The sequence below is a fragment of the Pezoporus wallicus genome, unplaced genomic scaffold (genome assembly GCF_028554395.1).
Source record: "Pezoporus wallicus isolate ANWC-B61680 ecotype Strahan unplaced genomic scaffold, APGP_CSIRO_Pwel_v1 contig_3952, whole genome shotgun sequence".
Lineage (NCBI taxonomy): Eukaryota > Metazoa > Chordata > Aves > Psittaciformes > Psittacidae > Pezoporus > Pezoporus wallicus.
The window spans coordinates 4,026,195-4,052,554 of record NW_026635034.1 but is presented as its reverse complement, the minus strand read 5'-3'; the positions used below and the strand labels follow the sequence as shown (position 1 = coordinate 4,052,554).

Below are 26,360 nucleotides of genomic sequence, written 5' to 3'. Positions count from 1 at the left end.
AGTGTCCCTTTGGTCCCCACATGTGCACATCCCCATTCCAGCACACTGCCTCTGTGTGCTCCCTGGCTCTGGTCCCTTGTGGTGTCCATCTGCTTCTCCCTGAAGGGTACAAGTAGCTCTGCTCCCTGCTGAGGTGGGGTGAGTGCTGTGGGCTGATGGCAGGCTTTCTTTTCATTAGCTGGTGTAAACACAGCTCTTTGGCAGAAGCCTGCTTTTCTGAGCCCAGGAAGAGCATTTTTCCTTTTATCTATAATTTAATGAAGTGTCAAGCCACTGAAGTTTTAACGGTAATAAGCAGCAGAGGAAATTTATTTATTCACTGCAAAGGTGGGTTTCATTCCAGGGCTGTGGGGGTTTTTTATGGTTCTCTCACAAGAAACGTTGGCTGCTCATGCAACCTCCCTTCCAGCATGTTCAAGAGACCTTCCCTGTGAAGCTCACCACTGCAGTTCCTGCCTGGCTCGGTGGCTTTCCAGCCCCTCTCCCACACAGCACCTGTGGGCCAAGTGAACTGGGAAAGGAGAAACAAGGAAAATAGAGTGAGGTGGGAGTATTCCCGTGCTTGGTGAGGTGTAATGGGAGAAAAGGAAGTCACGAGTTCGCCGTTTTTCACTTTTTCCTGTTGCTGTGCATCGCTTACATCTGCTTCCCAGACCAGCCTCTATGATGGATTTGACTGCTGAGGAAAACCAGGGAAGGGCTTTTTTTTGGGATTGCGTGTAGCGCTTGCCTTCTGTCAGCCTATGAAGCTGCCAGTGGTGAGTGGGGGCAAAAAGTAGATCCATGTCATATGGAAAGACCGGGACTAAGGTGCAGGAGAGCAGAGAGAGGAGATTGGGGATGGTGAAAGATGAGCAGGTGCGATGATGTGGCTGTGGAGGGACAGAGACCGGTCTGGAGACAGAGGGCTGAAAAAAAGGATTAGAACAAGGAGTCATTGGGAAAGGCGGTTGAGATGGAGCAGAAGGGGAATGGGGCATAGAAAACCTGATGGGGAAAACTGAACTGGAGAGGAGACGGGGAGGTTAACTGGGATAGAGAAGAAGCATGTGTGTGGGGAAGCTCTGCAGGAGGAATCAAATATAAGGGGGAAATAGGTTTACTCGCAAATACTTGGGAACCATGCCTCTGAATTAACCAGAACCTTCCTCTCCTCCTTTGATGTGGCTGTGGAGGCAATATTAGAACCTCCTAATTATTTTTCTTGGACGAGTTTTGCTATGCTGATGATATTAATTATTCTTAAAGGTCAACAGCACTCACTTGAATCCCCTTCTGTTCTATCATGTAATCAGTTAATTAATTGGAAACCATTTAGCAGTGTCTGCCGAGAGCTTAGCCTGCCTTATGCCCTGTTGTTTTGCTATTGCTAGGAGATATATATACATATATATATGTGTGTGTGTGTGTGTGTATTCATATTTGTACTCCTCCTTTCTTCAGAGGCTCTGCAGAGTGCTTAGCACCATCCCAGCCATCACAGCCTGTGGCACCCCTCAGGCAAATTCGGGCTCAGGCCTAGCTGCTACTTTTCTCTTCCCTAACCTCCAGGAAGAGCAGTGGGTTGAGATTATTCAGGGCTTATTGATTTCTGGGCATCTAAGTAGGGGAGTTTATTTCAGTTTAAATTTGATGCAGGAGCCCTCTAACAGCTGAGAGCACAGCCAAAGTTCAAGAGAGAAGAAGGACCAGACCCTATCCCAAACCATCTGTGCTCCATGTGTTGAAGTTGAGGCTCTGCTGTGGACCTTGTCCAGCTCTCCCAGTGTCTGCCTGTGCATTGGGGGTGGGCCTCTTGAGTACCTGTCCTTGCTGCTTCAGTCTATTCAAAGAGGGGAGGTGGTGGGAAACACTCAGAGCCTGGGAGGGCACGTGTGTGGGGTCTAGTTTCAGCACGTACTTGGAGATGCTGGGTAATGTCTCTTAGGTACAGCTCTCCTTCCCACAGAAGCACAGAGCTCTCACACAGCATGATTGGGTTTGCTCTGGGTCCATAGGAAACCTGTGAGTAGGAGGCATTCCCCTGTCATCCTCTCTTCCTAGCTTGAAGAAACATGCAATTTGAAGCAAACAGGCAGGATAAACGCAACCCCTCGCTGGAGCTGGCAGCTGGCAGCCCTTGTTCTCAATCAGCACATATCTCCAGTGCTATTTCTGCGTGCTGAAGCAGGAGAAAAGCCGAGTGCACAGTTCCATTTCAGGACTAATGGATCTAAAATTACTACGTTTTGGGAGAGAAGAGATGGGGTGGGGGCTGAGCAGCCCTGAGGACATCTCAGCTGCAGGAGGGCAGCGGGTAGGAAGGGCTCTTGCCCGCTGCAGGTTGAAGTTTCTTTTCCTTGAGAAGAAGACTGCGTGTTCCATGGATGCGACTGGACTCTGCCCTGCAGGGGAGCTGGCAGGCAAAGGGAAAGCAACTGCAGGGCTGACCCAGCTTTTAACCTTTCCTTGAGTCCTCTGAGAGCCCAGATGTCTTTGGGAAGAGCAGTGGAAACTGCACACAACAAGGGAGAGATGAGTGCAGTCCAGAGGGCCAGATCCCTGTGTCTGATCCGCCTCAAAGCATAGGGGACAACATTACCCACACCTGGTGACTGCCTCCCATCTGTAGTGTGTGCTGAACCAAAACTGTGAGCAGCAATAAGCTCTGAGGCATCATTTGTCTCCAAACAAGGCTTTGTGCAGCTGGGAGCTGTTTCAGAAGAGATGACTTGGAGGGTGTGGAAGCGTCATGGGGTTGGAGATGGCCTTTAAAGTGTTTTGGGATGGGCTGGGATGAAGGCAGCAGCAGGACTGGCTGTCTGCATTGGCAAAGGCAGTGGGAGGAGAGGTGTGGGGTGGATGTGTCACTGGCACCAGCCGTAGGAGCCCTGTGATGGAGGCGTGGTGCCTTTCGTCTTCCTGCTTGCTCTGCAACTTCTGTTTTGTAACGCTGTTGTTTAAAGGACAATGCAGGAGACCAGCCCCTTCCACCTCCTTCAGCCCTGTTTCAGTGACAGTTGGGATATTACACATTGAGGTTGTGCAGCTGGGAAATAGAGGGGTTCGTGGTTCTTCCCCCAGTGTCGCACTTTCAGGGCTAGCTGGTCTAGGCCTTGTGGGTCACTGACGATGATCTCTTGTTCTCCTGTGATGTGGGATGCTTTGAGTTTGGGAAGTTATTGGAAATTCTTACTCTATCAATAGAACAAGGAAAAAATTGAGGGTAATGAGATGATAACGTGATGGGATACACTGTGTGACAACACACAGGGCAGTACCTGTGGGTTTGAGAAAAGAATTACTTACGTTATCCAAACTCAAAAAGGAAGATTGGACCTTGGAGGCTTTCTGATTCTGCTGTATTTGGGATCAGTAAAGACCTCGGTGTTGCTAAGGGGTTGCTTGAAGAGCAGAACTGTAGGTAATGCCAGAACATGGCTGGAGAACCAGTAAGGTGGTATAAACTATCTTACTCATCCATAGCACCAGCACAAATGTCCTGGTGCTGAGTCCTGACGAAGCACAAATGGGAGAGCTGCTGGTAGCTGTGAAACCTCAGGCTGACCAATTCAACACCATGTCCCATTCTATCGCTGCATTCTGGGCACATGAGGCTTGTCTGTGCCTGGCATCACCCAAGGCTTTTGCAGGCTCCATCTCAAGCACGTTGTGCTGGGGCTTTGTGCTGAGCTATCGGAGGTTTCAGTTGAGTCTAACATTTGCAGAGCCTGATTTGGGGAGGGGGGGCTGTAATGCCACAGCTGGGGTAATTTTAGCACATTCATTAAGGGAGGACAGTACATTTTTCCCCTTAATGAGCAAAGCTGCTTACTAAACAGGAAAAGCAGGGAGGGGGAAGGAGAGGGCAGGGCAGGCAATGGGGAGTGTAATATTGCTTTTGGAGGTCACTGGAGTTATCTGGCAGGGACGAGCAAGCCCCAGAGTGACTTTCCAGTGTATCTCTGGTTCAAATCCAAAGCTTTAGCAGCTTTGCTGCAGAAATGAAACCAGGATGGAGCTACCCCTCCAGCAGCATGTGAAGCTGTTGACATTTTCCCCTCCCATGGCCATGAGCGCCCAGCCAGTGTTACAGCGAACTGTTAGGTGATGGGAAGCACCCGTTGTGCCCAGAGCACAGGGAATATCAATGGAGTCCCACATGATACTAGTGGCATATCCAGCACTGGGGACTGCACTTGAAGTTATGCATCTCTCCTTTCTGCCAGGCAGTCTCTTGTGCTCCATCAGCCCCAGCTGCTCTGTGCAGTTAATCCCCCCTAGTCAGGGTTTTCAGTGGCACCGTGTTATTAAAACGTGTGAAAAACTTCTCCCATGCAGAAGTAGACATGTCAAAGTGGAAACATCTACTGGAGTGGAGGATGGTGATGGGTGGAGGAGGGACAGGCACGGAGGATTCCTCCCCAGCAGCCGTGTTTCTGCCATTGCGTTGAGCTGAGCTGCGTAATATAGCTTACAGTTTAATTACAGGGGCTCCTTGTTGGTGTCATTAATGAGGCAACTGGCTTAATTTAGCAGAATAAAAATGGCTTTTGTAGTGGAAACACTTTTGGCTGCTGGGTAATTGAGGGAAAAGAGAATGTGCCATCTTCTCTTGCACTGAAGTCCACTTGTTCTGGGCTGCACTCAAAGTCCTCTTTGTCTTCCACACCTACCTGTCCCTTTTTAAACACAGGAGCTTGTTCAGCAGATGAGCCTCCATGGCCCCATCTACTGCTCATGGACTGGGACAAAATGGCAATGGTCACTTCACCAGCAAGGTCTCCCCAGTGCCTACAGGAGCAGAAGGAGAGTGTGCAGGATGCAGCATGTGCCCTCCTGAAATGGAGGAGGATGGGTAGAGGGAAAGAGGAAGAACTGTGACTTTGCTGTCAGTGATAATGTCCTGACTGAGGCATGTGTGGGGTTGCTGGTGGACAAGGCTGGTGGGGATATGTTGTGATGATGAGGAGCATGGCTGCTGCTGCAGGGGGAGAGTGGAGTGGCGTGGAGTCTGAGTCATGAGTGGGTTGAGAGTCAGCTGCCCTAGACTTGGTCCAGATGAGCTCCATCCAACACCCTTTCCCTACCCAACTCCTTTGAAACCTGTTCCAGAATGGCTTTTCCCATGTGGGTCCCTGGCAACTATTTCTAAAGACTGTCTCCATACAAAACAGCACCTTGTGAGTGATGGGCAAACTGTCCCAGGGCAAGAAGCAATATAAATATGTTCAACAAGCACTGATGGCAGGTCTGTCCTGAGAGAGTCAGGCTCCTGTTTGTTTGCTGCTAAGAAATACACAGGGAAGGCATTTTGCTTCCCTCCCTCTGTGTTTCTTCCATGTGTGATGTGCTATATTTATTACAGGTGGAGCTGATGCATAGGCTGCTATAAAGGTTCTCTGGCATGCTCCACCACAGGGCTGCTTCCAGTTTCCTATAACTCTGCCAGGTTTTCATTGCTCAGGCTGAAGTTTTCTGTGTTGGGTGTCTGCTCCTGGCTGAATTATTTTTCTTTTTCTTATTTCTTTCCAGTCTCTAATAAAAACCTGCTGAAATGTTTGAGGTGGTGGCAGAGTGGGGGGCACCAATCTGTTGTGTTCAAGCTAGAAAACGCTGGTGATGCTCCTGTTATAGAGCCACCTGCACCCTCCTTTTGTGGAGGGTAAGAAACTTTGTCAAAGGATAGATTTTCTTGGAAGACTTGATTTTTGCTCTGGGATGTCTCCTTATGTGGGCAGAATGGCTCTGGATCCAGTTGAAGGGAAGAAGTTTGGCAGAGGATGTTTGGAAGTGAATAAGGTTGATGAGGAGCCGCAGCTCTTGCTGGGAAGCTGGGGATGGGATGTAAAAGTGGGGAAGATCATAGGAAATTTTGGCATGGGTAAGGAAACTGGGGCTGAGAAGTATTTGGGAGTGGCTGGGGAGCAATGGGCAGTGCAGTTCAGCCTGCTGGAGAGAAGTGGATGGGTGGGGAGAAATTAAAGGAGTCAGACACTGCAGGGGGCAGAGATTTGGAGGTGACAACAGGTTTTCAGCCTTTGAAATAGTGATGGGATGGCAGAACAGGCAGTTGGAGCTGGGAGGGGCTTGATTTTCCCCAGTCCCCCCCTGTTCATGCTCTATAGTGGGAAACTCAGTGTATGGAGTAAAGGTTTGAGCACAGGGGGAAGCTCACAAGCACCATCAGGGATTTACAAGGTGCTGAAGCTCAGAGCTTCAACCATGGAGCTATAATTTGATCTCCTCGTGTGCATGTACTGTGATAGCGTCTCTAATTACACAATCACAAGCTATCTTCCCCAGGAAACCTGCCCCATCTAGTGTGTAGGATGGATCTATTCTGGAGAGAAATCAGTGCTGTGCCCTGAGGCTTCTCCATAGCAGCTCTTTATCTTTTGTGACAGAAAAGATAGCCTTTGCACGTGGAAGCCCAATCCTGGCACCTCTGACCTTTGGGGTTTCTGTGACTGAAATGGTGTATTTTCAACGTGTGTTTTCATGCACAATCTCTTTCTGTCTCTGTGCTGACATCAGGGACCTTTGCAATGGTCTGTTGCAAGGACCTTTCTCATTTTAAAGCATTCGAGGTGTCTGTTTCTAATGACAAACACCTTCCTCCCAGTGTGTATGTCCTGGCTGATCAGAAATAGAGCTATTGGTAAGTGTCCCCTGAGCAGAAGTTGATGGTCAGGTCAGATCGGACACTGGCTTTGCCCTTTGAGAGCAGAGTTTCGTGCCAGTTATGTGCAAGGGAAGACCCATCTCCCCTTTGCCTAATATTTGCTGTGGTTTGTTGTTTGAGGGAGGGAGAAGGTGGTAGGAGTTAGTTTCCAGGGATTTCAGACACTGAGCACATCTGCCTGGCAAAGCTCCTTGCATTAGGGAGGCAGTTTCTTTCCTCCACCTCTCTGTGTCCTAAATTGTAATAACACGATCATGCTATTTTTGATTCCCTTATTTGTGTGGAAAGCCTGTTGTTTTTTTTTCTCTTCTCTTTCAGAATCCAATTTTCTCTTGACATTTCTGCCTAATGTAGCAAAACATGACCTTTGAGAAAGGACATTCCAGCAAGATTCACTCCCTCCTCTGCATCTCTGCCTCTCTCCCACATCTTGCTGTCTCTCATGCATCCTCCTTTACGCTTCCTTCTTCTCTCTGGGTTGGGGGAGGGAACTTACTGCCTTGCTTTTCAGTAGCAGTGAGCTGCTCCTTCCCCTCCTACTTTTCATCTGTCTTTTTGCAGAGTTTCCAGGTGCTCAGTGCTCTGGGGTGGATAAAGGGAGTTTTACAGTATATCCCCCCCCCCCCCCCATACACACTCAATTTCACCTGCTATTTTTACCATCTTTCTAAACTTTATTGGAGGCTGGAAGCAGTTTGTCTACAGCCATAGGAATGGTGGGATCTCAGTCATGTGAACCTGTGGTTTGCCATGGTCTCCACAGCAGGGTAGTCTGGTGTGAAGCAGAGCCAGAATTTAATGATGCAGCACTGTGTCATCATGGTGTTTGGGCTCATTCTTCTGCCAGGCTTGTGAGAGCCTTTGGAATGATGGTTTGCTGTGTGGATGCAGACCTAGTTGCATTGTTTTGGGCTTTGCAGCATCACTTAGTGGCCAGTGGGACGGGACCAGAGTGGCTTTTCCCATGTGAGTGCCTGGGCTCTTGCATTTGCCCAACGCATGTCTGGCCTTGCTGCAGCCTTGTCTGTAGCAACAAATGAATCTCCTAGCACAAATCCTTGTGCTTTAGACCTGCATCAGCAGGAGCTGTTCCAGGATTTGCTTTCTTGGTTTTAGCATGTTTCTGCAAACCAAACAGGGATTGTGTGCTGAGCCTGGCACGGCTGGACTGCCACTGTCACCTCTGTGCCACCTTGCTCCATACCTGCTCTCTGGCCAGCTGAGAGTGTAATGAACCTGCAGGTAGTTCATAGCTCTGGTCCTTCATCTCTCTTTCCATCTGCAGTCTCACATCAAGCCGCCCTGGCTGCCTGCAGTCCACCAGGGCAGCTTGTGATGGGGAAGGAGATGGCAGGGACATGGATGGATTCAGCAAAGGATGGGAGGCAGCACCTCCTGTTTCTTCTGGAGGCCAGCATGGATATGGGAGGACTCTAGGTTTCTTCCAGAGCTTGTGACCACGCATCTCTCTGCTCACCCCATGGGCTGGTCCCTCGGTTGGTGACTCTCAGGCTGGCCAGGAGTCCCCAGGAAGGCTGCCAACTACAGAAAGTGTTTCATTACCTTCTTACATCATTAGGAATGCAGGGCTTTTCTCTGCACTACTCTGCCCCAAACACATTCCTTACTCTAGTTTAGTACTTTGGTTGGTTTTATGCTCTTGCATCCTCTGTGGCTTTCAGCTGAAGAGGTAATGTGTGCTGGGTTGCAGAGCTCTCCCAGGTAGATGAGATTGATGTTTTTGCAAGTTTGGGCAGATGGAGAGAGGGATGGGGAACTGTTAGCTGCTGTAGCAGCAGTACCCCTGGGTGCAAACAGCACACAACCGTGTACCGGGATGCTTTGAGAACACGGCTACTGCAGATCATACAGTAACACCTTGGGTAATCATTGTGCTGTCATTTGAACCCGTCTATTGCTATTTTTAGCATGAGGTTTGTTCATAATGTTTTTTGTTCGGGTTGAGATTAGACTTGTTCTTTCTACTTATGGTTGGTTGAGCTCCAGACTCACGGGCAAGAATCGGATATCTCTTAGTCTGTTTGGGTTGGTTTTTAACATTGCTGCCATTTCCCCCTTGGAAAAATAAATAAAATAAGAAACTTCCATTTAGGTTCATCCTCATTAAAATCTCTCATTATGAAAGCTAAACTTGGGTCCTAAGCTGCTTGACAAGCTCCTCGTTGAGGGGGACGATGAGCTCCGTGGAGGCGGTAGGGCCACGTGCAGGAGGAATTACTTACTATGACTTTGTTTTGTTGTTAATTTTCAGAGACCTCTCCGGGAACCGGCTCACCACTCTGTCATGGCAACTCTTCCAGACCCTGCGACTCTTTGAATTGTAAGTCCCACCCTGGAATCATCTCCTGGGAGAAGAGGGGAGGCTGAGAGGAGGAACAGTTTCCAAATAGAGCTATTCTGAAGCCTGTGAATAATAACCTAGAACTCCAGTGGGCAGCACTATCCCTGGGAGGGTTATCTGACTACAGGAGCACCAGAGCAGAACTGCTTCTCTTTCAACTTCACAGCAGCTGGCTAATTAACGTCCGGATGATGAACAAGTCATGCTTGGGGTAGTAAATGGTTGACTAACTCTGGGAACACACTGGAAATACTTACTAGGCCAGATTTTGAGTGAATCTTCTCAAACACTTGATCCTCATCTGTTGCGGGGTAGGGCTAACTGGTTTCTTCCTGCTGATGGACATGCTTTATCTGACACCCCTGGTTTTTAGGCAAATGTCTCCCTTGCTCTGTAGTAATTGAGGCTCCAGTGTGGGAGATGAGATAGTATCTCTCCTGGGGCACTGGTGGCCTTCAGCCGGCTGAATTATTGATGGAGCATTCAGTGCTGCGCTTGAAGAATAAGTGGACATGAAATCAATGGAGCGTTGCCCTGATGACCTATTTTGTTGAATTTTAGAAATAGTTGTTTGTTAGGTATAAAAATATATATATATGTAGGATTTGTCCCAGAGGATCCTGGGAAGCTCCATTCATCCTCACTGATGATCAATAGAGCTGTAAGCTAGAAGTGACTTAAGAAAGAATAAAGACAGTCTTTCAAGTGGGAGTAAGTGTGTTATCACCGGTGTTACTGCAGCGTATTTTATTTCTGTCAAATTGCTAAATGAAAAATACTAATGGTGATATTAGAAAATAGAGAAACGCCCTTCTGATGGGGAGATCTGGCTTGCAGAGTTGAAATGCTGAATTTGGAATTCATCGCCTTACTCATTACAGTTCTAAATATTTTTTCTAGCCTGGCTCAGGTTTCAAGTTTAATAGCATGAGTCATTTGTATTCTTAGACCTTTACTTATTGTCATTGCACTGTCTGGCAAAACTCAGATTGATGGTTGTTACCCAAGAGACACCCAAGAGTGGGAGAGCAAATGGGGCTGCAGTCCTGAGCTAGAGGCACTGGCAGGGCCCGGAGTAATGGCGAGCCTGCAGATTAATGGCAATACTTCCAACAGGGCTTGTTTTTATGTGGCTTTGTTTCATTTGGTCATATTTTGTTTCTTCAGGCGTGTCCCAGGTCTGCCAGCCCAAGTCAGGCTCAAAAGACCAATACCGAGCATAAAAGGAATTGAGATGCTGCTGTTTGGGCAGTAAAGTGTGCTAGTCCCCACCTGATGAAGTATAGATCTGTGTTGTCCCGCTATGGTGATCCTGACAAGGAAGCTGCTGTACTTGGAGCAGCTTTGGTTGGTGTCAGCAGACTCACTTAGGGTGAGTGCTCTGCCGCCTGGCAAATGGGAAGGAACTGTGCTCAAGAGCTGTTTTCTCAGAGATAACAAGCCTTGACTGATGAAAGAAATAATGCAGATAGAAACATGAGAGATCACACGGCTGGTTGGTAGAAATAGGTGATGGGGTGGGAAAGCGGCGTTGATGCGATTTGTGGTGTCCATGGTGTCCTGCGGGGAGGTTTGGCATCACACAGGGCTGGAGCATTGGCCCAACCTCTCCTGCCACCAGGCTGTGAAAGGGACCTTGGCAAACCACCCCCTGGTACCAGCTCCAGTGACAAACTTAGACCTACAAGTGTGAGTGCCTGCAGGGTCTGGGCTGCTGTTGACTGGGCTAGAGTAAGAGCATGGTCAGCGGTGCTCCTTGTCACTAAGGACCCTCCATACGTGTGAGTGCAAGGGGGATGATCCATACCAGAATCAGATGATGGTGCTTTCCCTAAAGTGTGCTGAGAGAGGGATATTTTAGCTGATGGACACTGGGACATAGATGTTAATGGGGCAGGGGGATGGGCCTGCTGTGTCCTCCCTGGGGATGTGAAACTGTCATGCTGAACTTTGGATTTATTTGGGATAAGGCAGCATGGATGTGTAGCTTAAGCTCTGAGTAATCATTCACGTAAAGATGATGGGAATCAAGCTAAAGGCATATGTTATCTACCGTGGGCTAGAAGGATGGGACCTGCTGATGAGGAAAATCAAATACATAAGATGGAGTGAAATTAGTCGTAGATATGCAAAAGTGGGAAATACTGTATTTATTTTTTTAGAAATGCAGAGGATGGGTGAGTAAAAGACAGTTTTTTTGGCACACTGAGCTCCAAGGAGGCTTCCAGAACCTGGGAGGGAGATAGAATACATGGCCCACATAAAGTGAGTGTGAAGCACTGGTGAAAGCTAGAAAGGGAGTTGCAGACTGACATCAGCCAAGGGCTTGAATTCGAGCCAAAACACTCTGGAAAGGAAGAAGGTGGTGAGCAGTAGAGACTGATGCAGAGGCAGCAAGCCATAGGGACGCAGGCTGAGCAGCAGCACTTGTGCACGGCTGTGCAGAGGAAAGAAGAGCCCAGAGACACATAGAAGCTGGAAAGAGTCTGCTCTTCTTGAGAGGGTTAGGTCTACAGGGAGGGTTGGTGGGACAAGTGGATGCAGGTCTGCAGGGGTTCACCAGAGGCACTTTACGTTAAGTATCAGTGCTACCAGGTAACTGTGGATGCAGAGGAGGGATAGTCACTGAAAGCAAAACTGACTTGCAATGAGGCAGCTTGGAGCAGCAGGGAACACAGGAAGGGAAGCAATGGGAGGATCATCCTCCAGGAGAGTGCTGGGAGAAGATTAACTACAAATGATGCAAAGAGGAGATTGCCAGGGAGCACAGGACCTGACAAAGCCACTCACGGTGAACATGGAGGAGGAAAGAGCAGAAGACTAATGGGAAGATCATGCCACACTATGAGAGCAGTCAGGTGGATGGGAATTTGGGACTTGAAACAGCTGCCTGGCTGCATTCGAGGCATATCAAGTGCAGGAAAATGGTATTGCTTTAAAGCGCAGTTTCTTTTATTGTTCAACAGAGCTGAGATTTTTTTCCCCTGCTGACTCAGTGAAGAAAGGATGGCAAAACTGAGGCACACTTCCAAAGAATATTATCTCTTTTTCCTTCTGGCCAGAAGCAAGGCTTGGAATGGTTTCCAGTGACTCCAGCCCTAATTCCCACAGCACCGGCTGACCTTGACCGCAGGGGTTTGGGCTAATGTTGTGCACAGCCCTCCGAAGTCTGAAGCTGAGTGTGCACAGGGAAGCATCTGACACATGCAACAGCTCATAAACATTGACTTAGAGCCTTTCTTATCCAGAAGTCACAGCTGGTTTCCTCTGTCATGTCCTTGGCTTCCTTTGTCATGTCCTCGGAGAGCTTAGGGCTGACATTTCAAGAAATTCCATTCCGAAAAGACCTAAAACTCTGGATCCAATTACATCTTTGGTTGTATAAGACCTTGTAGTCCTGAACATCTCACTGCTCTGCCTGGCCCATGAGCATTTCTAATACCAGCAGTCTCTGCTAGCTTGCTCTGCAGTATGTTTCTGTGATGCTACAGCAAGAGGCTTTAGTAGGGATGGGGCACAGCAGTGTCTCTGTTAATGTTCTGAGTCCAACTTATCATCTGTGCCTTTAGCTTCTAAACTTGTTGCCGCCAACAGTCACACTAATAGAGTTGTAGGTAGACAGTGGGTACTTGCCTGCTCTCTGCGTTAGCTAATCCAGCCATCGTGCATCACTCCCTGTCTGAGTTCTTCCTTTTCTATCCCATTCCCTTTTGGCAGGGGTTTGGAAATAACAGTTCTGGCTGGACTGCCAAGAGAAGTCCTGGTTTTGGGAAATAAATAGAAATGAAAAACAAAAATAGATTTTGTTCTCTCTCTGCCGTGCGCTCTTTGGTTCTCGAGCTTAGGGAAGCGATCTCAGTCCTGAGGTAGGAGAGCGTTATAATTGCAAGTGTATGAAACCTTGGCAGCAATTTTATGTGAATTGAAACAGACAGGAAAAGTGTGGCAAGGATCTCCACTGCCCTCTGAGAGGTTTTAGCTGCAGACAGCTTTGCTTTAGCTGCTGAGTGGGGAGGTGTGGAACAGGGCATGTGAATCATTTAGCTGCCTAGCCTGAAAAAAACCTGCTTTATATGTGTGTGAAGTTCTGTCTGTCCCGGTACATACTGGGATGCTGATGGCATCCCTTCCCGCCCTGGTCCACCCTGATGTAGGCTGCCCAGGAAGTTTTGGGTTGTAGCAGGTACAGCTTTCTGTGGGGAGCAAAGCTGGGGTCAGCAGCATCACTGTCTCTGAAGTGCTGACTTGGTTGCCCACATGCCTTTAGGGTTTCTGCTCTGTCATTGTCCCCTCAACTAACAGGGTAGGACATGGTTGCCACAGTTTTGCTCTGTCCCAAACACAAGCCCTGCCACTGTGCTTCCTTCCCTGCTGCTTTTACCAGGGGCTGGCGCATGGCTCTGGCACATGTGCATGTCTGGTCCTTTTTTGGGCCAGCTCCTTGGTGCAGAACCAGCTTTGCTTGTGCGGAGGGACCCCAGCTCACTCCTAGCTGTGATACTTGCTATTTCTCACAGTAATTTTCAGTTTTAATGGGGCCTGCAGAAGGTGTGGGAGTGTGTGCAGCTCCTGAGCGCCTGTAACCAAATGATGCTTTGGCAGCGTTTCCAGGCTAAGGCTACGTGCAAAAATGCCCTTTGGGTTTACTTGTCCTCTCTGGGAGTTAGCTGTGCCGGATACAGCTCATGAGAAGGAGCCCCTTGCCTTAATTATCACTGTGGTGCTCCTGCGCTCATTAAGCACACAACAGCAATGAAGACCTTTGTCCTTCACACTGTGATGGGAGACATGTCCACAGCACATGGTGATGCCTTCTGGCCTGACAGTGGGTTTTGGCCAAAGGGAGCCTTGTGATGCCTAAGGCACTGCTTCTTGCAGAGAAGGGAAGGTGCATTTATCTTGGCAAGCAGAGGGTTGTTAGTAGTGGAGATGTACAGAAGTTGTGGGAGGAAGAGTTGGAAGGAGCTGCAGCTCATAATGATCCCTGCAAGGGATGAGGAGAGAATTGTAAATAGCTTGGGTTGGAAGTGACCTTCAAATGTCATCTAGGCCAATGCCCTGCAATGAGTAGGGACGTCTTCAGCTGGATCAGGTTGAAATGGAGGTCTAGATTTCTGGGCAATGTGAGTGTGGAAATCCCTATGCACTTCTCTGGAGAGCTGGCTGGCATGGCAGGCAGGCTCCAGACAAGGAGAGATGACATCTCCCATATGTCAAGAGTGCTTTTGCAATGCATGTTAGTGAAAATGGGTGCACACATCTGTGCCCTTTCTACCCATGGTGCCATGCCAGCTGCTGGTGGCACATCCAGCTGGTGATGGGAGTTAATTTGTGCAAAAGCCCCTGTGGGGGTCTCGATTAGAGCTAGTTACATCACTGATGGTGGAGCAGGTCGTGGGTAGGTTCTGTCTTGAAGCCCATTGCTCCTGTATTATTCATGGGCCTTCATAAATTAGCAATGGGCTGGGAAGGCTGCTGTCTATTACTTACAGAGTTGCCTTTAAGTGCTAGGACAGCAGATCTCCCCTGCAGCCTCATTTTGTGAGGATATTTGCAGCAGAACAGAATTTCTCCCCTGTTGTCTGTGAGCTCCCCCAGCTCCCTGTTGGGTCCCAGGGTACAACTCGTGTTACCTGATCTGCTGTTAGCTGCGTCCATGGCTCTTAACAAGTGCCATCCTATGTCCTGCTCGTAGCCCTGACCTTGGGAGAATCCCAGTGAGAAGATGGGATTCATGGCCACACTGAAGAGATTGCAAAGCCTGTGTGAAACACTGTCAGTACCTGTCATAGCATGCAGCTAATGCCTTGTCATTTGAATCCCACCAAATCACTGCGCTAATCTGCTCTGGTCTGTTCAATTTAGTGCTTTGGCCTTTGAGTTGCTTGTCTGAGCTTTGTATCTGCATTGAAAAGGTTTACGTGCTTTTGACAGGAAAGGAATGAACTAATGAAAAACCTCAGAGTGAAGATTAACTGAGTGTTTGCTCTTGGGGGAAAAAAAACCCAAGTCAGATGGCATCTTCTTCTATGAGAAGATTTAAAGTGGCATCGTTAAGGTTCAGGTTGAACACCTGTGGGTGCTACCAGAAGATCCTTTCTCCTCTTCCTCCTTTTGCAGTACTGTATTGACGTAACAGGAGCTGCACATGTTTGGAAGGTTGTTTCCAAATCCTGTTAGTTGGTGGAATTAATTTTGTAAGAGCAAGCATGAATTTTGCAGTAACACATGGGACAGACCAGAAAAACAGCTTCCTCCTATAGGACAGGGGAATCTAGATCCTGCTTGAAGCAATGGCTTGACCTTTGGAGATGCCTGTCTGCTTAGGGTGACAGAACTCATCTTTTGCAGCGCTGGCTCCTGTGCTCCCTATTTTCTTTTTCCCCACAGTTACATGGGGCGATACTTCGGTCAGGCTGTATCTCCTATTTTGCTCAAGTTTACAACCTGTGCTGGTAACTCAGTCTATCCTGGCTGAGCACTGGGCTTTCCTCCCTGCTGTGACTTGCCCTCCTTGCATCTCCACAGAGAGCTGCAGGGCTTTAAAAATGTAAATGAAATGGTTAATAGGTTGGAAAATCAATTATAATAAACATTCCTGGTACATAAACTATGTGTAAGTGTGGTTTAAATGAAGTACATTAAAGGCAGTGCTTTTCTTCATTTCTCCTGGCCAGGTCAGCAGGGTCTCAGTGCAGTGCTGTTTGATTTGATTAAAATGCATGATATCCTGCGCATTAGCTCGTGTCCTGGGTCACCAGGAGGCTGTGTTCGTGCAAGGTACTTGGGAGGATTGCTGCCAGCTTCACTGAGTGCTTGTGGGGACTGGAGGTGTGTTTTGCCCAGCAGGGTTTTGGACCCTACTGAAGTGGGATTTGAAGATGTCAATCTATATTATAGGGTACTGAGGAGCTGCCTGCTCCTTTGCTGATGGATGAATGCTTTGGGTGTCTAGATGGCTGTGGGATCGAGCTGCAGATGTGCAGGTCTTGCAGTGAAAGATGTGTTTATCTATGTGCTGCCCTGGGAGATGTAAAACCTTGTGTGCATGCATGAAGGAGACTGAACACATGGACGTATAACCTCTGTCACTGTGGAGATGGAAAAGAGGTGAATAACAAGTGCCACAAGACCCTGGGCAAATAACACAGAGGAGATTCTCCCTTAGCTCTAAAGGGTCCCCTGCACCTGCATGGTGGCTGTTCTGCTGGGGGAGCCTGAAGCCAGGCGATGGCCCTACTCATCCTTCCCCATTCCACCATCCTTTCTCACATTCTTTCTGCCCATAGGAGACTAGAGAGGAACCTTTTTAACTGCAGTTGCGACATCCGCTGGATCCAGCTCTGGCAGGAGAAGGGTGAGGCGAACCTGCAGTACCAGGACCTCTCCTGCATGAACATGGATGCAGCCATCATCCCTTTGCATGAGATGAACATCACGCAGTGTGGTAAGCACTCCTAGGGCCCGGCACAAGGGAAGCCAAGATGGTGCTGGGGGCGGGGGGAACCCTGTCCTATCTGGCATCTCTGGTTTGACCATTTCCTTGGGTAACCTGGTGCAGGAGAATCCCACCATGTGGTCAAGAACGAGACAATTGAAGCTGATGGGGGGTAGTTTGTGTATTAAAAATAGAGTATTCTGGTTAAATGTGGGGCTGCTGTTTCTTTGTGTGTGGAGGTATTGGGTGATCTGGGGCATTTTCTTCACTGTAATGCTGTTGCTTGACAGAGTGTCTGTGATGAGTCTGTGATGTCTTGAAAAGGCAGTGTGTGTTTCATGTTGCTCTTTAGCTGTCTAACAAATCCTAGAAGCAGCATATCATTCAAAGACACTGCCACTGTATCTTTCATAATTAGTCTTAGGAAATACATGTCTCTATTCATTTTCTTTTGTTTTGTTTTTTCAATTGAAAGCCCGTATCTGTAGGGAAGAGGCAGGAATTACTTTTACATATCTTTTTGTTGCCTGCTGATGTTTAAAAGACTCTAGTGGCCCCAGGAGCATCATGAGGCATGTTCAATAGTTACCGCTTTCTCCTTCACCTTGTTCACACATCAGTTGCCTGTTCGGTGTCAGGTTTTGCTCTGCTGTTGCCATTACTGGAAAGCATCCTTTGCAGAGTGAAGAGAAGGAGGTGTACCTTCAGTACAACAATTAACATGTCTATATGCAAGCAGCTGTCAAACTCAAGGGCTGGAAAAAAGGAGGAAACCCGGAGGTTTTCTTTCCTTTTCTAGGAATTTGGGTTGGCTTCTTGCAGCAGTAGAGGACAGACAACGTGCACGTTCGGATTTGCATGACTTTTAAATTATTTTCAAGTTCATGATGTCCCTTTATTAAGCTCTGGAAATTGGCCAAAGTGTGCTCGCATGTGGATGAACTAATAAGATTTAAGAGAGTGCTGTAATTTCCTCCCTGCATGGGAAGAATAATCTGCAAGGATTAGAGGGGAAAAAAAATCCTTAGGGATCAGGGGCAGGAGGAGAGGTGGCTCCACCGACAGTGGTGTTAAACTCTAGGGGACAGCAGGGTGCTGATTTGGGAACACGAATGTGCTGGTACTCAGGGTAAGAACATTCTGACCTTGTAGTCTTGTGGAAGGACAGGGAGCTGCACTGGTCTGCTTTCCTCTAAAGAGAGTCTGCCTGTTCAAGCACTAGGAGAGCTCAAGGGTTGTTGTCTTTGTCCTTCAGTGCTGAGGGGTGGCGTGTCTTTGTGTGGCCATGTTTGATACCAGCTCAACCTGGAGGGAACATACGTTGTCCTTCCCATCTCACTCTTCACTGATTCCTGACGCCTCTGCAGCTTTGCTAGGCCACTGCCTCCTTTCTTCTGGCATGCCCCCAAATCAGTACAATGTTTTTTCCTTCTTGGTGTCGTTGTTGGATGGCAATGAAAGGATGTGTATCTCCCTCCATGGCTTTGGGATAGTGTGATGGATGCTGCTGCTCTATAATGGGAGGGGATCCTTGGTCAATAACCCAGTTTGCTTCTACGACAGCAAGAAAGCTGTCTGCCTTTCTTGAAACCAGTGGTGTTTTGTTTCATGTTGCAAAGATATTTGGTGCCTGTGGGAGGAAGAATGGAAGTGATGTAAATCAGAGCTACCATAAATCAGTGAATGCTTCTGCCACCACTGGGGAAGAACAAGGGCACCTTTTATTAGGAGAGTTGCAGTTAATATGAGGATACATCCTTGGTCATCTCTTGATTGTTATAAATTAGAGGGACACTTTACTGTGCTGGGTGCTCTGTGCCTTGTCTCTGGAGGTGGGAACGATTTGAATCCTGTCCCAGCACATGCAGCTTTCCCATACGCCCTTGAGAGCAGCTCTTGTGGGAGTTGAGATTGGGATGGGTGTTGAGTGAAGGGAAGGGGCAGCTGGAACTGGACACCAGCATTCAGATTCAAATTTAATGGAAGAATCTGTTCATCTGCACATCTCCTCATTTCCAGTGTCTACATTTTCCCTATCTCCAAGACCCTCAACTTCTCTCAGTAGGGCAAGGCCATGCTGTTGCCTCCCTACTGTTTATCTCAGGATGCTGGAGGCTGATCTGGGGAATAGCTTGGTGAGATATGGATCCACATGTGTCCTGTGGTTAGTGGTAGCAAACACTGCTCCAGACCTGAGTACTTTGTTTTCTGGCTCTTCTAGACCTCCCTGAGATCAGTGTGAGCCATGTGAACCTGACGGTGAGGGAAGGGGAGAATGCTGTCATCACCTGCAATGGCTCAGGCTCGCCGCTGCCCGACGTTGACTGGACAGTGGCTGATCTCCACTCCATCAACACACACCAGGTAGGGGCTGCAGGATCTCAGTGCTGCCTGTGCTTGATGTGGCAAAGGCAAGGTGGCTGCTATGGATTCCCCAGGTCTGTGCATGCAGGGCAGAGGGTCATGTAGATGGTAGAGGCTGCTATGAGAAACATGAAATGGTCATATCCAAAGGCAAATTGAGGTTGTACCCTATCCACATGAGAACCTGGGAGCTACCTGAAGGCAGCAAACCCTTCCCTCTGTATGGCTGGAAAGTGAAGATGAGATAGTTTCATATTTCAGTGCTCCCTAATGGAATTAACTCATGTCTCCTCTAATGAAATTGTTTATGGGGGTGTCTGCTGCAGCTGAAATAAGCTTTTCTAGAGGCAAGCTATGTTTATCAGTGCTACAGCCCTATGGCTCTTCCCCTCCTAGTAGTTCCTCTTATAAGATGTGGGGTATTTAATTAGGCGAGGAAATATCTCACTTCAACCAGTTCCCAGTTGTCCTTGGATTTTGGAGACCTCTTATCTTATGTGGAAATTGATCCTCGTTTCCCAGTGGCAGTAACAGGAAGGAGAGCAGCCACCAAGCACTGATTTCTGTCTGTATTTCTCCGGGATTTTTAGACCAACCTCAACTGGACCAATGTTCATGCCATCAATTTGACCTTGGTGAATGTCACCAGCGAGGACAATGGATTCCTGCTTACCTGCATCGCCGAGAACGTGGTGGGGATGAGCAATGCCAGTGTACTGCTCACAGTCTACTGTAAGTAGCAGTGGAGAGACCTTGATCTTGTAGAGGCTGGAGGGTTGCTCTGGGAACCATTTGAATGCGTGGCTGCTTTCTACCTGTGACATGCTGGTTTTGTGGATGTTTAGGAGCTGAGCACAGTGAGGAGGAGGTGGATCCTCACACAGCTCTTTAAGTGTCAGTATGTTTGCTTTCCTGCTGCCTCTATTAATGCAGAAATGAGCACTACAGCAGGGGAGGAACAGCAGTACCACACTGATGGTAGACATCTCTCCACCCATCTGTTGGAATATCCAGCAGAGTAAGGAAAAGCTGTAGAGGGACTAACACTGTTTACAAACACAGAGTTGCTTGCCCTGATGCTATATGAGAGGTTAAAGGTCACCCTTACTAAAGCCAGTGCAAATCTTGCCTCTTATTTCAGGGATGCTAGTGCTTCCTCTCAGATCTGTTCCTACAAAGTTAAACTGCAAACGCTGTGTAAACATGCACATGTCAAATTTCAACTGTTCACTTTTTAGCTGCAAGTAGCTAAACTTTCTTTGTGCTTTCTAATATAACTTAACACAAACCTGACCTTAAGAGGAAGTTTACACAGCTTTGTGTTCTCAAGCAGCTGAGATTTACTATATGTTGCTGAGTCTGTAATATTTGCCTTTACTCTGTAGTTTGAAAAAAAACCCCAACCTTGACAGGTAGAGCAGAGACCCATGTGGGATTGTGGCTAGTCTGGGTGAACCCATGGGTGTTGTGTGTCCAGTGCAGTGTAGGAGACATAGGGTCCTGTAGACAAGGCAGTCATAAAGGATAGGAAGAAGAGGAGATGCTTTACTGCTTTCATCTTCCTCCCAGTAAGTACTACTGATGGATTGAAGAATGGAGGTGATTAAAGTTCACATCAGCTCAGAGGTGATTGGTCAGCAAGTGTGTGTGTTTTGCATTGTGTTTTAGCATTTTTTCCTCCACACCTTAAACTGCACCATCTCAATGCCTATAGTCACCCGTTTAATCCTCTAAGCTGTAACGGTTTCTGCTCCCCCTGCTCTTGCTGCCCAGACCTATTGCTCAAGCTGTAATTTCATGATGAAAAGATCTGGGATTGTGCATGTTTTGAATCCTCCTTGCCAGGAAGATGTGAACAAGCCACATGCAGATCTAGGCTTGCGAGTGAAAAAGAGGTGGCTGGGATGCAGCTCTGTGGTTTGGGGTAGTTGGGTGCTGGTGGGATAATTTTGCACAGCTCCAATCATCTCATCACCTTCTTCTCTTTTTACACTTTCACTGCTAAAAATGTCTCTGCTTTTTTTCCAAAAGATGGCTGAAGTTGGTACACTGTTTTTATTCATTGTAGATGCCCCATGGATTGTCTTTGCAACTGGATGGTACCAGGAAAAAGGAGAGGTTTAGGGAAGACCTAAATTTTAGTCACATGGTTTAGTGGTGGACTTGACAGTCTTGGGCTAATGGTTGGACTATATAATCTTGGTCTTTTCCAACCTAGTTAATTCTATGGTTCTATCTTGTATCCTCTGTCTTTGCTCAATACTCTGTTATAGTTCAGACCTTGTCAGCCTTGTGGTTTGGGGACTTACATGTAGGCGTTGTAAACGGGGTTTCAAAAGCAATGGCAGAATAACATTTGAATTCTTGGGGTGTCCCAAGGGGAAGACAATGCATATGCAATAAACTGCAGGTGGAGTCTCTGTTTTGCCTTTCCCTCTCCCACTCTAGTCCCTTTAATTAAAATACGCCTGGAGGGTTTTCGGCTGGTGAGAACTCCTTTGGGATATTCAGGCAGTCAAAACCCCTAAGGACAGGCAGTCGCTAAGGGATGTTTGCTTCCACAGCTGTGCAATCCAAAACTGCTTAGTGTGACTGGAGAGCTCCCATGGGCACCTTGCACATGTGTACTGCAACAGCGCTGTGTCACCGTGTTCTCCGTAATGGGGACATGCGACTTCCCCATCATCCCTTGAGGGAAAGAGAGCAGCAGTAGGGCAACTCCAACCTTAAATTCTTTTGGGCTAGTGAAAGGACCATCCCTGTTGTTAATCTGGACTCCTGTTCAGAAGCCAGAGAGATATGGCTGTGGTTCAGATCCTTCTTCTGGGGAGCGTGGAGTGGTTCTTATGATTTAGTGCTGCTTCTTTGCAGACATCCATGGGAGGAGTAGAGAGAACAAGGGATTTCAGAAGCATTTTCAATAATCTTAATCTCCATGGTGCACAGAGGCATGATGTGAGTGGAGATGTGCTGTGAGTCTGCCCTGTTTCTCTCTGTTAGATCCCCCTCGCATCCTAACTCTGGAGGAGCCTGTGCTACACTTGGAGCACTGCATTGCATTTGCAGTGCATGGGAACCCAGCTCCCACCCTTCACTGGCTGCACAACGGCCAGGTCCTGCGGGAGACAGAGATCATCCACATGGAGTTTTACCAACAGGGGGAAGTGTCTGAAGGTTGCCTGCTCTTCAACAAACCCACTCACTACAACAATGGCAACTACACGATTGTGGCTACCAACCAGCTGGGCTCAGCCAACCAAACCATCAAAGGACACTTCCTTGAAAAGCCCTTTCCAGGTAGGATGCTCAGTTTGTCTCATCAGGGCTGCTTGCAAGCCAGCTCTTTTACTATGGTCCCACCAGTAATCCTTGCACCTAGATAAGGCCTTGACAACCCACCTTGGTCTTTGAGCAGCAGGTTGTAAGAGGTGACTCCGAAGGCCTGGTCACCTCCAGGATGTTTCTCCTACTCTTGGTGTCATAACTCTTTAAGTGCAGAGAGAGACATACACTGGTTTAGATATCTTTGTGGTGTAACATATTCTGCAGTGTATTGTTGGGGTTTTTTTTTTCAACATCTTTAGGCATTTCAGCGGGAATAGGATGTAAGCTTGGTCAATTATTTTGGATCTCTTCTGGGGTACCCCAAAGAGGATGCCCAGCTTTTTGGAGAGAAAGTATTCTTCCGTGTGGTTGCTAGTTGTAAGCTAAAGAAATCCCTTTGAAGTGATGCAGCTTTTCCCTTTTTTTTCCTTCTAGCTTGCAGTTGTGAAATGATTAAAGCTGGATGCAGCAGTGTCAGGATTGTTTTCTTTCTGAATATGACATGTGCAATGCCAGGATGACAGGTCTACAAAAGATGTGATGGCTCAGTTAGCTGCTTTGCAGCAGTTTGCTGGGAATTCTTAACTGATTGCTTGGAATTCCCTGTTGTACTCCCTAGTGATTCAGAACTTAACTGCAAAATAACCCCACAACATTTGAGAACATGAAGAACCAGCTCTGGAGAGAGCAATAGGGACTTTTGTGGTGACATGTCCACTCTATAGGAGCATAGAGGGTCTTGGCCTGCCCTCTGGCATTGCAACACCGGCATTTTGCTGGCCATTATGGAGTTAATCTGTGCATGCTGCTGCCTTTAGGAATGATGCCATGAGAAAGTGGCAGCTCTAAATTGGCCCCTGCAGCCCAAGAAAACCCAGCAAAATAGGGCGTTTGCTAAATATAGAAAAATACCGACAGTACTCTCATTTATTATTTATATCACGCCATATATGTACATAGAGTTTTCCCACAGGTCAAATATCATAAATGCAAACCCAAATCTCTGCCTTGAAGATCTGACAATTGAACAAATGAGCTGATATGGATGGGAGTGGAAAATTTGTATTCTGGCTTCCAGGATGATGCCCTGTTTGGCTATCTGACTTATTTATGTTTCCTTCTGTCAGGGCAGAAGAGCAGCTTATCAAATGTAGGTGGGTGAGGAGAGGTGCGCAGGTCTGCAATCTCAGCTCTGTCAGGTCCCACCTTTATGATTCCATTTCCCCATCTGTCAAATGGGGGCAGCTCTTAAGTAGGTGCTGGACCTCCAGAAAAGGGGGCAAATCTCCTGTTCCAGAGAGCTGACTGTGGAAATGGATCTGAGCCGTGCTGTGAAGTGGGAAGGGACATTGATTCTTGAAGAACCTTTTGTGTCGAAGGCTCTGGGAGAATGGGATTGTGTGAACCACATGTAAAACACTGCCCTTGTGAGTGTACCCTCACCCATACCTTGTGTAGGGTGTTGGTATGGAGAACTTACTGACCCTGAACCATCTCTCAGTAGGAACTGACCCATTTATTTGTTCTGATCCAAAGTCCTGACCCATTCCTCACCCTGGCAGATCCTGGCAGCCCAATGCAGGGTGTAATTTACTTTTCCTTGAAGTTGGTTGCTCCTTCCACTGCCACAGCTGACATTAACACTCAGTGCAGCCAATGTTCATAATTTCCCATTTGAAGGTATATTACTCCAGAAAATGCCACAGCTTGAATGAACCACACTGGGGAACCTTAAAGAAGCTTATTGCCTATAGCTATTCACATGTGCTAGGATTTTGCTGTCATGACCCAGGATAAGATTATAGACTTAATTGATGAAAGTGGAATGCCTGGAAGACCTCCTGATAACATAGAAAAGGACCTGTGACCATGGTTTTTAGAACCCCCTGGTCTGCAATCTCTTGGTACTGTACCAGCTTGTACTTCCCAAGTTGAGAAAAGAAATGTGCTGTTAGAAGCTGGGTGGGAGGTGGGAGATATGTCCCATGCCATACCCTGATTCTTTGTGATGACGTGGCTCTAGGAACCAGGGCAGTGGCTCCCAGGATAGATTTGTGTCATACCCTGGGTAAAAATCTCATTGCATGTTGTCACTGGCATCTCTACCACAGGCTACCATCTCCTTGTTTAATACACGAAGGTTAAAGTACCTGCTACGTCCTGTGTGCTAAGTGTTCAGTTATTTGGGAACTCAAGTTGCCAGAGATTTCTTGGCTAAGTTTTATACTTCAAAAAACCAGGATTTAGTGGGAAAAACTTTTTGTGGGTTTCTGTTGAATTTGTTTACTCCAGCAGAGAATAATGGAAAGGGAAAATGTAGAAGCAGTGAGAATTTTACAACTAGACTTTGTCTGCCTTAATAAGGAAAAAAAAAGAGAAAAGTCTCCGAGTGAAATATTTCTTCCTCTTTTTTCTTTTTTCCTTATTTTTTCCCCTTGCTAGAAAAGTCAAGGAAAGTTCTTCTGCGTGACTTGAAACAAAAATATTTTTCCAAGTTTTTCCTCCCCATTTGGAACTCAGTGTTTGTCACCTGGGGGTTGTTTTACACTTCCCTTCCAAACCTCACCCATACCTTAGTGTGAACATTTCAGCGTCCTTCCAGGAGCTCCCTGCCAGCAAAGCTGTGTAAACTCCAGTTAATATTGTGCTCAATTTCTTACATGGGCGAGTGAATTGAAAGCTGACGTTATCCTCATGCTATGTAAACTGAGTGTCACTGAGAGCTTTAGACCTCATTGTCTGGGGCCTCGGCCACCTTCAGAGCTGAAGGAGCTTTATGGAATAGACTCAAGCAGTCAAGATGCTGACAGCAGGGACTGACGTGGCTGTCTCTGGCAAGAGGCCACAGCTTCCATATCCAGTTCAGATGCTAGTAGCTTTTCTGAATGGCTCATGATAAGAGACCTCCCCTAATCCCCTGTCCCAGGTTGGGCTTTCCTCCCTGGGGGTTGGTCCTTATCCTTGTAGGACTTTGTCCTTGGGTGAACACTGCCATGCAAGGCAACATCTCCTTCTCTCCCTTGCAGTTTCCCTTGTGCTTTCCAGCATATCCTGCTGGCACATGCGCTGTAATTTCCAGTTACAGTTTTACAAAGGACAAAACATGAGAAGTTGGTTTCCTGGGCTCTTTGGGGTGATGGAGTGTGTCTGAGGTGCGTTGCAAGTGTGACTCCCTTTGCTGTGCTGCTAACTGTGTTGCTTCTCTCTTTGTCCTTTCCACAGAGAGTACGGACAACTTTGTTTCAAGTAAGTGTCTCCTTGCCCTTTGCATACTGTGGGTGTTTTGGTTTTGTGACTTAAATGCTCCTGGAGTCAAAATAAGGAAGCTGAAAGCAAGTTGGTGGAGGTTGCACAAAGCTCTGGCTTCTCCATGCATAAGCCAAGATAGCTGGGGAGCTTTCAATCAGCTGGGTAATCTCTAGAGCCCTGAAGATGTTAACTTCCCTCTAGTGATGTCCTGAAGAAGGTCCTATAGCGGAAATGACGTTTGTTTGAGGTATAGTGGAAGGGGTCTTGACTAGATGCAGGCTGGCCAGTCTCCAAAGCAGTTCTGCGTCTTGGCCCATTTACAACATGCTTCCTCTATAGGCTCTTCTTCCATCCCACTATACCAGTCAAGCAATTGTTTTTTTTCAGATCAGGAGTCAGTCTTGGGCTTAACCCTACTTAGCCCATTTCTGAGAGCTCTGAGAGATGGCTCAGGGGTGGAGATCACCCACCCAAGGATATCAGGCACCCAAATGTTTCTCATTTGTAAGGTTGGAGTGACATCAGTGTTGTCCTGGCCTGTGTTTTCTCTGCTGCTATGCATAAGGAACTATCTGATGGTTGATTTTGGTGCCTTCTGAAATAGAAAGTTGCAGCCTCTGTTAGGGGTGAACTGGATCTTGTTAGGTCAGGCACTGCCACTGGGGATGTGCTGGTGTTGGAGTTCCATGAGCGTCATGTTAAACCTTCTGCCTTTGGTGTTTTGGTTTCAGTCGGTGACTATGAAGTGAGTCCCACCCCACCCATCACTGTGACCCACAAACCGGAGGAGGACACTTTTGGGGTGAGTCCTGTCCTCCTCTGCCGAACTGTTTGCATGCATTTCTTGTTGTCAATGACTCAGTATTTAGATTCCTGTGTTGTTTTGAGGTATTTGCAAAGAAAATCTCTTCCTTTATGACTCAAGACAACAATCAGAAGGATTTTATGGCTTGTGTCAG

At 47.5% G+C, this 26,360-nt stretch overlaps 1 protein-coding gene across 5 annotated transcripts in view; it reads left to right on the top strand.

Annotated features, from left to right (window-relative positions):
• NTRK3 (neurotrophic receptor tyrosine kinase 3) overlaps window positions 1-26,360 on the top strand; it is a 207,527-nt gene that overhangs the window by 43,808 nt on the left and 137,359 nt on the right. For all 5 annotated transcript variants that reach the window (XM_057422390.1, XM_057422555.1, XM_057422309.1 and 2 more), the window contains 7 exons: window positions 8,937-9,005; window positions 16,316-16,473; window positions 18,686-18,828; window positions 19,419-19,560; window positions 21,829-22,125; window positions 25,375-25,398; window positions 26,133-26,203. In XM_057422390.1, the coding sequence (XP_057278373.1) occupies window positions 8,937-9,005; window positions 16,316-16,473; window positions 18,686-18,828; window positions 19,419-19,560; window positions 21,829-22,125; window positions 25,375-25,398; window positions 26,133-26,203 (904 nt within the window). The remainder of the gene's footprint in view (window positions 1-8,936; window positions 9,006-16,315; window positions 16,474-18,685; window positions 18,829-19,418; window positions 19,561-21,828; window positions 22,126-25,374; window positions 25,399-26,132; window positions 26,204-26,360) is intronic.